General features: G+C 34.0%; 1 protein-coding gene across 5 annotated transcripts in view; it reads left to right on the forward strand.

Annotated features, from left to right (window-relative positions):
• The first annotated feature begins 10,375 nt into the window (after positions 1 to 10,375).
• The window catches only part of LOC127091085 (uncharacterized), a 42,505-nt gene continuing 38,811 nt past the window's right edge, over positions 10,376 to 14,069 (forward strand). Inside the window, exons 1-4 of one of the 5 annotated variants that reach the window (XM_051029622.1) lie at positions 10,376 to 10,531; positions 10,822 to 10,996; positions 11,174 to 11,238; positions 11,641 to 11,787. In XM_051029622.1, coding sequence (XP_050885579.1) covers positions 10,835 to 10,996; positions 11,174 to 11,238; positions 11,641 to 11,668 — 255 coding nt within the window. In that variant the 5' untranslated portion in view covers positions 10,376 to 10,531; positions 10,822 to 10,834 and the 3' untranslated portion in view covers positions 11,669 to 11,787. Of the gene's footprint in view, positions 10,532 to 10,821; positions 10,997 to 11,173; positions 11,239 to 11,640; positions 11,796 to 12,050; positions 12,292 to 14,069 lie in introns of those variants that run through there. The other 4 variants (XM_051029620.1, XM_051029621.1, XM_051029617.1 and 1 more) reach the window with 4 other exon arrangements.

Genomic DNA, 14,069 nt, shown 5'->3' on the forward strand with positions numbered 1-14,069 from the left:
CCTATTGTTGTGTGCTTGGAGTCCGGTATAAGTCCATCAAGTGGCATCTGGTTTCCAGTGTGGGTTTGTTTGGTTCGGAAGCTGATGTAAGTCCAGCGATTGGCGTTCGGGTTCCATGTTTGCCTGTTTGTGTGTTTGTTTTGACGTCTCAGCGTCTGTGCGTGTGTTTTGTTTGGTGTGCGTGAGCCGAACTACGGCAACTCTGATTCTCATTCCAGATGAGATACGTAGGCATAGGATGCGATATCCTAGCAAGCCCTCTCCCCTCTTCCTCCACATGTGTTGTCTTCAGTGTGTGTGTATGATGTTTGTTTTAGCAACCTTTTCTTTCTTTTAGAGCGTGGATCCCGTCGAGTACGACGGATGCGTAGGGGTGCTAATACCTTCCCTTCGCATAACCGACTCCCGATCCCATTCTCTTTGGTCGCGAGACCATGTCTTTTCCAGGTTTACTTCGAGCGTTTCCTTTCCCTCTTTTGGGATAAATAACGCACGGTGGCGGCTCTGTGTTGTTTTGTTTTAGCTCGCCGGTTGTTTTTCACGGATGCGACAACGTCCAAAGAAAACACCCAGAATGAAACAGAATGCCAATACATGGACTTACACCCGACTCCTAACAATAACACACGCTAACCAGCGTACACCAAAGGAAACAGAATGCCAATACATGGACTTACACCCGACTCCTAACAATAACACACGCTAAATGGCGTACACCAAAGGAAACAGAATGTCAATACATGGACTTACACCCGACTCCTAACAATAACACACGCTAAACAGCGAAAATGAACCCCAAAGATGAACCCCAAAGATGATAACAATCATCACAAATGAACCCCAAAGATGAACCCCAAAGATGATAACAATCATCACGAATGAACCCCAAAGATGAACCCCAAAGAGAATAACCATTCTCACAAATGAACCCCAAAGATGATAACAATCATCACAAATGAACCCCAAAGATGAACCCCAAGGTGAATATACAACACCCACACACGCTGAGCAAACGGGTATTTACACCAAAGAAGATACATGCCAGAAGCACAAACACACAATGGTAAACACCAGTTGAGAATAAAGGTGAACACACGCAAAACAAAGAAAAAGGGTGGACAAACAGAGACCCCACACACACAAAAAACAAAAAGGTTGAACAAACACACACAAAAAAGAAAAAGGGTGCCCGGAGAGATTTCGCTCAATCTCCTGCCTACGTATCTCATCTGGTATGAGAATCAGGGCGACGTAGTTCCCCTTAACAGGGGTAAAACACTCTCCTAACCAGAGACCAGGGAAGCAACAAACTAATAGGGAGACTAAGACTCGAGTCTAATAGTTGTCATGCCATCAATATCCCTAAGTTGAAGTCTCTAACCTAACTCATCCGAGAAGGGAGATAAACACATCAACACAAGTACACAAACATCACACACTATATCCATACAAGAGGCTCAAACAATGTGTGGGCTTTAGTCAAGAGGGGTCATATCAACCTCGACAAACAAGCCAAACTGTAATGGGTAATCTGTAGCTCTTAACCACTAACATTGAACGTTAGGGTGAAGCTGATCAAAGTCTGAATGAGGATGAGACCTCATGCTCTTAACCCTGGACTGGGTGAGCTCATGACATAGAAAGCGTGGGGATCCAGAAAGTGGGATCCTATTCCACTTGATAGACACTGGACAAATGATCTTAGGTACATGTTCAAAAGCATCAGCACGTAGTGCGAGCATAATGAACGACACACTGAATAACGGGGGATTGACTACTAATCCCTTTTATCCGTCAATTGCCTCTTCTCTTAGGAGGTCTTATCAAGTAACACATGCCTCATTTGGAGGTCTTTGGCACTATTGTAAACAAACACAAACAGAGCCTCTGAAGAAGGACTTGCCAGCAAAATGCCTGCCAAAAAGGTGACAGGACTTCCAGACTACATGAAGTAAGAGGATAACTACCTAAGTGGTGTGTCAACCATAATCCAAAGCTCAAGCAAGAGCTAAAAGCAAGCAAGCAACTAAGGTACTTGAAATGGAGGTTGCTGTACACGAGTCCTCACAAGCTCTAGAGCTTCAGATCTTCTCTTACGATCTTCTTATGAAGCTTTAAGCAAAAAGAAATGGATGAAACTCCTTGAATCTCCTTCAATTTTCAACTTCCATTAACATGAGATTGCACATGAACTGCTCGAATTCTTGCTCAATTGTTCAAAACAATAGGTGATTCTTGCTCAATGAAGCATGATGATCCAGAATATGCAAAGATATTTGATGTTTATATGGAGGAAAAGTGAAATTCTAAGAGAGAGAAATTTGAGAGGGTTCTTGAATTTTGATCTAGAAAAATTTGTTATGGCAGTTACAATTAGGGTTTGACTATTTATACTTCATGTTAATGATGCTGAAAACCAATTTAACCATTTACTAATCATGCTTAGTGAGTTTTTAATCCATTTGCAAAAAATGATAAGTGAACCATTATGGCCATGTTCCACGTGGGAATTCCCATGCAAGGCCTCCAAATCACTTATGAATAACCAAAGGCTAGGCTTGAAGTGTTATTTTACTTGTACCATAAGCCAAAAATGGATGATGGAAATTTGCTTCAAAATGAACATGGGTGAAATAATGGGCATAAACACTTTTCCCATGCATGGCAAGGCTCATTTTGGGATGTCTTGAACAAGAGAAACATTTTGCAAAAAGAATGAGCCAAATTGGAGCTTTGTATCAAAAGTTATGCCATTTTGAATTTCCATGCACACCTTGTAATCATTTGGCCATAACTCCTCAACCATTCATCATATGGACATGAAATAGGACTTTTTGGAAAGGGGAGACAAGTATCTACAACTTTCATATTCACCAAAAATCCATTTGAAGCTTATTTGATGTTGCAAAGTCAAGTTGAATGTGGACCAAAAACTTGCCATTTTTGGAAACTTTGAATTACAAGTCACTTTCCATTTTTAGTAACTTTTGCCTTGACCTCTAAATCTTCAAGAGGGATGTTTATAATGACAAATAGACCTCTTTTGAACATGATTGAGGTGTCTCAACTCATTTCCCCACCTCAAAGCCCTCAGTTGACTGCACAGTTGACTTTTTGGTCCTCAGATGACCTTGAAATGCCTTGATCAATTTGAGCCTCTACCACTTGGTGAAATTGCTCCAAAATGAAACCCTAGCTCATGTAAGCTCCTTAGAATAATCAAATGATCCTCCTCCCAAGAAATAACCTCATCTCTTTGAGAAACCCTGATTGGAAGAAAGCATTGATTAGGGTTGACTAGAGGTCACAACCCTAATCCACAGAAACTTGAGAATGAACAATGAAACCCTTAATGATGATAAAATCATGATGATGGTGATATATCCTTGTAGACAAGATGATGCTTAAGACCTTTGAAGAATCAAGAATCCCTTGTGAGATGCAAAACCCTCAGATGGTTGATGATCAATTCATAGAGACCCTTAAGCTTGAATCATGTAACTTCTCCATCTTTTGCAAAGATTTTGGAGGATGACTTTCTTATTTTCATATGGGATGCACAATGCAATGCCTAATGCTCTAAAATATGAAATGCAATGTGTCAAACTAGTCTCAAGAAGAAAAGGGCAAATTTTGAGGTGTTACAATCACAACAAGATATATAACAAGAATATATAACAGGAATGGATAAATAAAAAAATGATAACAGAAATAAACATCCAAGGAAAAGGATACAAGAAAGATAGGCTTAACTCGCTTTAGGAAACCCCAATATCTCCACCAGTGTCACCGGCTGTCACGCCGCGAAAAATACAGAGTCGCCACTGGATTTTATTTATTCCAAAGGAAAGGAAAAATAGCAATAAAACCCAAAATGAAAGAATGGTCTCGCAACCAAGAGAGGATTTGGAAGTCGGTTATGCAGGGGGGTATTAGCACCCCTCACATCCATGGTACTCCATGGGAACCACTTGCTTGTATCAAATGCGTATGGATGTTGTTTATCTGTATGTTGCTTACTATCAAGAATGAGATTAAAGAATAAAATGGGAAGAGAAAATAAGTTTTAAATTAGTGTGCTCGCCAAGGATTTGGGACCTTGTGCTTACGTATCCTCATACGTGCAATAAGGAAGTCAGAGCTCCGTAGTTCGGCTCACAAATGGAACATTTGTTTGGTTGTTTTTACTGAACAATATTGACATTCGCGTGCTACTATTCACTTGCTTGTATACTCTGTCATGGGAGCAGTAAGTATTTGCTTGTTTGCGATAAAGTGGATACGCTTGGATCATACTCTAGCAGTTAAATATTACTTGCTCGCACATGGAGGCCTAACGTCGTTCACGGTAGAACGGAAGTAACACGTCCTTTTTGAAAGGTTTGAAGAGAATGCACTGAGGCAAAATATGATTTGATTTATTGGGGTTGATTTTATGTAAGGATACAAGCATCAGACCCCTGGCTAGATACAGTCGACAGTCCAAGAACTCGGGAGTTAATAGGACAACATTATCCTAACCATTCTTTTTCATCCAAAAAGAAATTTGAATTGTGAATAGAGTTTGGCAAGTATAATCATTGGAACTTAGAGGGAGACAAGTATCTAACCCTTGACTAAGTACGACCAACAATCAGAATACTTGGGAGTCGAGAGGACAATGGAGTTCTAACTACCCTTTTTCTCCCTCATAGCACCTAGATCTAACTTGTTTGAATCGTTATATGTTTTAAGGGGGAAGTCAGTTGTAGGGTCCTCAAGCTAGGTACGACCGACAACCCAAGTACTTGAATGTTGTGTACAAGCATATACACCCCATTTTTTCATTCTAGTTTGTTATGAAAAGGTTTTGAAAAAGACACTTGACGTTGGATCAAGTGTTTGATTTTAGTATGAAAAATGCGTGTGAAGAATGGAGGTGAGAGATAGAATGAGGTTGAGAAGAGAATGGAGAAGAGATGTGGATCATGGATCATGGAATGGATGTGAAATACTTCATGTTGAATCAAGTATTCGCATTGCAATGGTGGTAGTTTTATTTGGAAAAAACAACTTGACGTTGGATCAAGTACCTTTTGTTTCTTTTGAAATGCTTTATTTACCGCTTTGTTTTTATCTTCTTTGTTTGCATGCATGATGAGTTGACTAAAACAATAAACCTAAGTTATTACATGTTCATGGGGTGGAGGGACATTTGATCCACAATGGTGGGATGGATCCACATAATACAACACAAGGCAAACAAATGGAAATGAACCATATAAATTACAAACCATGTGCCATGCCTAAAACATACAAGTGGCATGTCACTTCAAACAATACAAGCTAATTGAATGGGTTAGAGGCATGGCTAGTTAGTATTGGTGTAAGCCCTAGAGGCTAATGCTTTTGGTACTTGTATTAAATTATTTATTAATATTAAAAGGCGTTTTCTTTATTATGTTTGTTTAATAAAGTCTCTAGAATAGTTAGTCCGTTTAATGTATCAAGTGTGACTTAATCATGAGATCCCATAAAACATAAGAACAATATTCTTAAAGTATTTGTAGTCGAGCTTTGTTGTGAAATGGCATAACATTAAAGCATTAAGACTATTATGTATATAGACTGATAATCACATCTCATGGATCATGGATAAGGAGTTATCAAGTCTTAAACATAAGTATGAATATTATGAGTAATATTTATACTGGATTACCCGCTATGAGAATACTACATAGAATGTTATGCAAAGTTTCATAAGTTATTCTCATTGTGATAGTGGTGTATACCAACCTTCGACCTGAAACCATTATGGACCCTAGATATAGAGTCGAGTTCTTTATTGTTGATCAAACATTATCCGTAACTGGATGGCCATAAAGACAGTTGATGGGTACTCCACGAAGCATGTTGAGGGACATGAGTGACCTAGACGGAATTTGCCCATCCTGTATAACAGGATAAATGTTTAAGGGTCCAATATTGAGCTGGACAAGGATGACACGGTCTATGCCTTATGTTCAATGTAGACATAAAGCCAAAAAGGGTAATTGTACAAATAAGTATTATCACAAAAAGGATTTGTCAGATCACATGACATTTTCGTCTCTTGGATAACAGTGATGCGTTACTAGAAACTGTTCACTGTTTATTATGTTAAATACATGATTTAATATAATTGTCGTTGTCGCGAAAACCTACAGGGTCACACACAAAAGGACGGATTGATGAGAGATAAAGTAAATAAGGAACACCGTAAGGTACAACACACTTAAATGAATTATAGAACATCGTAAGGTACGGTGCACTTAAGTAGAATACGAAATATGGTAAGGTACCATACGCTTAAGTGATTTTCGGTATACCATAAGATATGGGCCACATACACTTAAGTAGACTTTTTAGCTTACAGCCCACACGAGTGGTTCTATAAATAGAATCCTTGTGCAAAAGCATTTCATTAGATTAAATTTTTCTTCTCTCTATCTCTCACTCAAAGCCTTCATTCGTAGTAGCTAGCACTAAGACTGAAGGAATCCATTCGTGTGAACTGAGTAAAGGTGTTGTCACCATTCAACGCTCGTGATCACTCCTTAGATCTGCATCAAAAGTTTCAATCGCCACAAGAGGTAATTGTTTCTATCCCTGATCATGCCCATTCGTAAGGATCACTAAAGGAAAAAGTTTAATTCTCGATGTGTTTTGGATCGCAATTTTCCTTTAGTTAGGAGTGAGCTTGAATCTCAAAGTCACATGTGTAAACACAAAGCAACAAACCGGATTAGCATGAGATTAAGTCAAATGGATGAAAATGATGCAATAGATGTAAACATGTTCAAAGATTTAAATCAATTCAAATGGTAATAGATTAATCAATGAAAAGTAATCAAAGATCTATCATGTGATCATGGCAAATGAAATCAAGGCATATAAGACATTCATCATCTAAATTGAAATGGGATTTTCAATTTATCAATATGATCACAAACCAAGTGAATCAATTAAAATTCAAATAAAAATGAATATTAATTCTAAATATCTAAATCTACCCAAGCATGAATTAGGATCACAATCAAAATGGGAGATTCATAATTCAAATTACAACTTGAATTCTAAACTACATGATCATAACAATCATAATGTGATATACAAATCGAATAGAAAAATTAACCTAAAATATAATCATGGTAGAAATCTACAATTAAACATACTAATCAAAATATGAATAAAATCAACAAAGTGGATTAACCAAAATCTAATGACAAGTTATGTTAAATCATGGCAAGATTAACAATGGAATTAATTCTAAAAAATTAGGATCAAAATCAACATGATTAACCTAATTTTCTAATCAAACTAAATCACATTAATCCCTAACTAAACCTAATTAATAAAATAATGCTATGTTAATTCCTAATTAATAAAAAAATCAAGAAATCCCTATTTCATACCAAGATCTAAAATTATGTAAATTCTAACAATATTAAAAAAACAGAAAATAAAGTTAATCAACAAAAATTAACTAAGATTAATGAATAAATTAAGATAAGTTAAAGTAATTAATGATGAACATGAGCATTGGGCCAGGGTAAAACATTGAGGAGGGAGTATAAGATAATGGCCTTGCTTGGGCTAGGCATGGAGAAATGATCATATGAAATGTTAGGGATGAAAGGAATTAAGTGGATGTCATGCCATCAAAATGGGCTTGAATCAATGATTATAGACAAGCTAAAGATGAATTGTAAGACCATGGAGTGAATGTTAATCAAACCAAGAAAACCTCCATAGTAGGCCATGAACAAGTGGGTCTTGAAGGGATCCTTACCAAACAAGTGAAACATACACACCATAGAATGATGATGGGACAATGAAATGGGGTTAGGAGCACACCTAATAGGTGGTAGCCATGAATTAGGGCTTGGGGACACCATGATTAAATGAGGATCCAAATATTAGGGTTTTGCTTCACCATTTAGCCAAAGTTGAGTCACCAATGATAAGAACATATACAAGCCTCAAAAGCTACCTCCAATTAGGATTTGATTGATTGAGCCACCTTTAATTGCAGAGAAACCCTAGCTCCCACTAAGTGCAAGCACAAAGATTTGAATTCATGATACCTGTCCTCTTGTATTGGAACATGGTTATGCAGGTGAAATGAATGATCACAGTGATATGCAGATGATTAAGGTTAGTGACCTAGATGAACTTTGTGAAGGGTAGGGTGAATTTTGGGGTATGACAAGTGTTTAAACCAGAAAAGTGGTATTTAAACCAAAGAGACCGTGTTTAAGCCAAATTCAAGCTTAGAGACTTCCATACGAACTCATTGAAGCATTTGATCACGAGATTCAAACTCTTGCTCGTTTTTAAATCGGTTCCCAACATCTATTGCATTTGCAATAACACCTTAGACATTCGAAGAAACAATTTGTTTTGGGAAAATATCGGGGTGCACCATATCTAATGAAAACAATTATCACAAAATAGTAAATAAGCACTACTGCTGAAAACAGAACTGAAAAAATGAACATATACTAGTTCTGGAAATGCATCTCCGAAAAAGTTTATACTCGTTCCGGAGATACATTTCCGGACACAACGCTAGTTTTTTCCAGACAATATGCATGATTAATATGAGCAATAAAGTGTAAAATAAATGATCTTTACTTGAAATTCTATCTTACTTTTCTCCCTTCGATGTGATGAACCATAATTTTTTAATGCTCCATATATATTATTTAGGCACCACATGAAAATATTAAAATGTTTATAAATTTTGAAAATGCATCTCCGAACATATCTCATACACACAATTCATTCGGTTTTGAGTCACGTCCTAATTTTATGACTTAAATTATTCCGGAAATGTATTTCATGTCTTTGGAAATATAATTCTAGAACTCAAAAACATTTCCAAACATTACTTGTATAATCCATAAGTAACTTCAAGTATTTTTTTTTATAAAATTCCTCGTCTCTGTTCTTTAAGGATTCAAGTTATACTTTTGATTGATGTATTTTTCATCACATTTAACTACATGCATCTAACCTACGATATTTTCAACAAAACATTGTCCAAACAACCTTTTTTATTGACAATTATTTCATTCACAACCGATACTATATTTTAGTTTGCCTTTTCTTGTGAGTTTAGGAAATGTATTTTCAGAGACATTCTCAGAATGCTATTCCGGATAAAGTAAGTTATAAAATTGGGGAGTGGTTCAAAAACGAATGAGTTGTGTGTGCATGTGATACGTTCGGAGATGCATTCTTAAAATTTGAGGCGCATTTTTGGTTTTTTATAGGATGTTTTTCTACCCCATAGGATAGGATAAGAAATTCCTGGAAAAAAATAGTTAAAATGTATTTTTTATCACTTTACTTCAAAGTCAATTTTAAATTAAAATATATTTTCTATAACCATTTAAATGTGACTTTAACCACTATGGTTATAACAGTTTTGATTTTTAGTTTCGATAAGTTTTGTTGTTTTAATCTCTACAAAATAAAATTTAAAAAATATATATTATTTTTATTTTTTGATATCAAAATTATTAGATCACGTATGATATCTCTGAAATTACAAAAATTATTTTTGAATTAGTATACATTGAATTTAAACATTTTTTTGTTGTAAATTATTAATCATTATAGTAATAATTTTGAGTGTGTTTTAAAATAACAAGAAAATATTCAAGTGAAGATTAACTTTTGAATTCAGAAATAGACAATACTTATGAAGTGTTGCAGTATGTTTAAATTCAGATATAAATAACATTTTTGAAGTGTTGCAGCAGATTTGAAATTTATAATTTCTTATCTCATATTATATGTGCATGCTAATATGAAAAAAAAATTATTTCTTGATCATTTTGATATTAAAAGTAATTTATATTTCTTTTTACTATCCAAAGTTGACAAATATTTATGAAAAAAGTTATAGAAAATATTAATGATTTTGGTTCATAATTTATTTTCTAATGTGATTCTTATATGGATATAAAATAGAACATTATTAAACATGAAGTTAAGAAATATAATTCATTATACAAATGTTAGTTATGCAACAAAATATTTATTTTAAGAGAATATAAATAAATGGGTATTAGTTAATATGGAATGATTTTTATGTTTTAAACCTCTTTATAAAATAAAAGTTATGATCATGAATGTCTATTGCTATAAATATTTAATACATTGAATATATTTTGGATATATTAAAGTATAAGTTTACTATTTTCAAAAATTATGATACATTTTACTATTTTCCTGTGAGGAGAAATCCTCAAATACCAATACCAAGCCCAATCCATTTCCTTTCCAACAGGCCCATCCAGTCAGTTCCATCAAACAATCCATTTCCTTTCCAACAGGCCCATCCAGTTCCAACAGGCCCATCCAGTCAGTTCCATCAAACAAGAAAAAATGAATCCAGCCGCAGCCGCTTAGGTGTATCAGAAACAAGTTGGAGTCGCCGAACTGAATCGACTCATCGGAAATGCAGCCAAAAACCGCCACAAACAGTGACAAATCCTTTCAGGTTTTTATTGTTTGTTCGCTTTTTCGTTTTTTCTTCACGCCGCATCGAGATTTCGCATTAAACAGGCACAAATTGACAAAATAGTTCCGTATGTAAAACCTTCACAATCTAAATTTTTGTACCGTTACGATTATTTGATTTTTAGGAGAATAGTAGTTAAACCTGGTAACAATTATTTGTGATTAATATATTTTCTCTTGGAAATTCACTTGTGATAGTGTGAGATTTAATTTGCTACTAGTTTGTTTTACTTATACGAATGAATCTGAATTAGAGTTTGTTGGGATTAGGAGATAAGAGAAAATGAAGCAAGTAGTAGGAATGGTGGTTTCGAATAAAATGCAGAAGTCGGTTGTGGTGGCAGTGGATAGATTATTTCACCACACGGTGTTCAACAGATATGTTAAGCGCACTTCAAAGTTCATGGCTCACGACGAGAATAATCTTTGTAATATCGGTGACAGGGTTAGTATTTGTAAAGTTATGTCTATTGATTTGATTGTATAGTGTTGTTGAATAGCCGCTATTACGGAATATAGACAAACCGCTTTTTTTTGTGATCCAGGATTGATAATATTTTCTTGTACTACAAAGTGTCAAGAAGTATATGTTTCAAAAGGATGTCATGGTTTTAAATTGCAGTTTCGGGTGTTGCGATTGCGGCTGTTGCATTGTGAATTTTTATTGAAAGATGTTCGAAATACATGGTGAAAAAGCACTTAAGTTAAGACTTTTTATTTCATCATAAGTAAATTGAGTCATAGGGTTTTGAAATTTTGATTTTTGAACTTTTGATGAAAATACTTGAAGAAATATTGGGGAAATTGTCTGATGTGGTTTCTTATATGATTGGACATTTGATTTTAGATCACATTGCAATTGCGGTCCTATGCGGTTGCAGAAGCTACCGCATCAACAATATTGCAACCACATGCGGTTGCGGAAGTTACCGCATCAGCAATATTGCAGCCCCAATTGTGGTTGCGGACTACAATTTAAAACCACGGGTGTTATAATTTGAGACAGATGGAGTTCAATTTTGGATTGGCTGTGTTCTTGGTTTTGCAAGAAAACTAAACAAGTGTATGTTTTGATGGTTCTTATTTCAGGTTCGATTGGATTCTTCTAGGCCTTTGAGCAAGCGTAAACATTGGGTGGTTGCTGAAATTCTCAAGAAAGCACGCATATATGTTCCTCCTTCTGCACCGGTGTCTGAGAATGTGAGCTCCGGAGGACCTACATCTACATCATGAATTGGTTAAAGGTATTAATAAGTTTATCTCGGCTGCTAGATTTATGCAGTTTCTAAATGTTGGTGTGTGGAAGTGGAGTGTGTAATGAAGTTTAGGTGAGTGAAACCACTTTAGTCTAGTACATATAATTGACAATATGATATATGATACTGTGTTTTCAGTAGTAACTTATAACTATAAGTTTGCATGCTTTTGCTACTTGAATTTTCCCATGCTATTGTGCTGGCAAAATAACTCAATAATGGAAATGCTAATTTTTATGGCAGGAGGAATTTTAATGTGACATGTTCCAAGGTTGATTAGCTTGTTTGTTGATGGGTTAGAACTTAGAATCAGTCTTCTACAATTTCACGTGATTTTTGAATTCTTATTAGACGTCGAGATGCTATGTGTGATCTTTATTGCCATATGTGCAAATGAATTATAGTGTAGGATGATTACAAAAGGGTTTGTATGTCTGCAGATTTCAAATTTTCATTATAATTGATAAGATGTTTACATGCGTTATCGTATTGCATTTTCTTTTAATTTCTCAACAAGGATGAAAAGGCCTTAACTTTTGAATTTTGCTATGCTTTAGCGCCTCTATTTGATAACACTAATAGGCATAGTTCAGATAACGGACAATTGTAGTTTTCCTAAATTCCACCATAGCTGCTATTTGTTATTTGACAATACTTATCACAACTAAAGAAATCACAAATTGGAAGAAGCAAATTGAGATGAATAACGAATTCTGTATAGTGATGAATGCTAACCTTAGTCAACTAATGTTACAGATGTAGATAGAATCGGACTGTTCATGGTTCAGTTATGTAAGAATAAGAAAACTGAACCGAATCATAAGAGTTCAGAAGAACCAAACCAAACTGTTATAGTTTTTTTTCCTGAATCAAACCAAACCGAGTTAATATTTCGGTGAACCAATTCTTAGTTTTGAACCAAACTGAACTGCTATTAAACCCTTTTTCCTGAATTGTATTGTTTTAATGGTAAACCAAATTGTTATATCTTTTTTCTAAATTCTTTTAATAACTACCGAGTTCATGTTGTTTGAACTACTTGTTGCTAGTGAATGAATTTGTGGAGAGTATTTTTCACTTTCATTGTTTCAATTGTTTCAATTTTTATTGCCTACATGATAATGAAACCAATCTTTGATTTCAAAAATAAAGGTAATGATTAAAGTGAAACTGATTGGGAAAATAGTCAAGAAGAATTACATTGAAGAATTCAGCAAAACTCTTTACTCTCACATTACCCTTTTATTTGTATACACGGCTCTCTAAAGTTCATTTGTCGCTTTAAAAACTGAGTCTGAGAGGTTATTTGCAGTTCAGTTCTTACAGTTTGGTTGAGTTATTTCCAGTTTGGTTTTGGTCAGTAAAGTATGAGAAATAATAGTTTGGTTGGCAAATTATCTAAATTGGTTCGATTAATTTCAAGACAGGTTGGTTAAGTTTGGCAGTTTAGTTAGCTTAGTTTTGTTCTTCTTTGAGGTTATTTTGACCCAGCCTAGATGTAGATATCTAGGGCTTGTTTGAAAGACTTTTAATTTTTAGTTCTAAAAATGTGTTTTGTATATCTGTTTTATTATTTTAAAAATGAGAATGAGAAAAAAAGTTGCTTGATAATCAATTCTTTGAAATCTGTTTTTAGGAGTGAGAAAATATATTTGATTATTTAATTTTTTTAAACTGTTTTAAAAATAATAAGATGATAAAATTCTTTGATAATTTAATTTTTAAATTTGATTATATTAAATAACAAAAAATAAGAAATAATTTTATGATCATTTAGTTCCTAATGAATTATTTTTTGTTTATAAAGTAGAGTTAAAGAAAAATTTATATCTAATCAAACATGTTTATTATATAATTAAATATTTTTAATAATGTAGACTGATTGATAATATAAAAAATATATACATTAAACTTATTTATAAATTTAATCAATTATAAAATATTTAATATAATGAGTTAACTTGTAATATATTATACAATAAAAAGAAGTTAAAAAATATACAATCTTATAAATCAATAAATAATTAAGTTAATCTATAATATATATATATATATATATATATATATATATATATATATATATATATATATATAATATATATATATATATATATATATAAACTTATGATTGATAGTAAAGAGAATGTAGAACAGAACTTATACAAAAGTTTTATATAATTATTGTGCCATTAATAAAAAATGACGTGTTTTTTTATCATTTTTGAAAACAAAATTGAAAAATGAAAAGAAAAACATATTGTT

The sequence above is a fragment of the Lathyrus oleraceus genome, chromosome 6 (genome assembly GCF_024323335.1).
Source record: "Lathyrus oleraceus cultivar Zhongwan6 chromosome 6, CAAS_Psat_ZW6_1.0, whole genome shotgun sequence".
Lineage (NCBI taxonomy): Eukaryota > Viridiplantae > Streptophyta > Magnoliopsida > Fabales > Fabaceae > Lathyrus > Lathyrus oleraceus.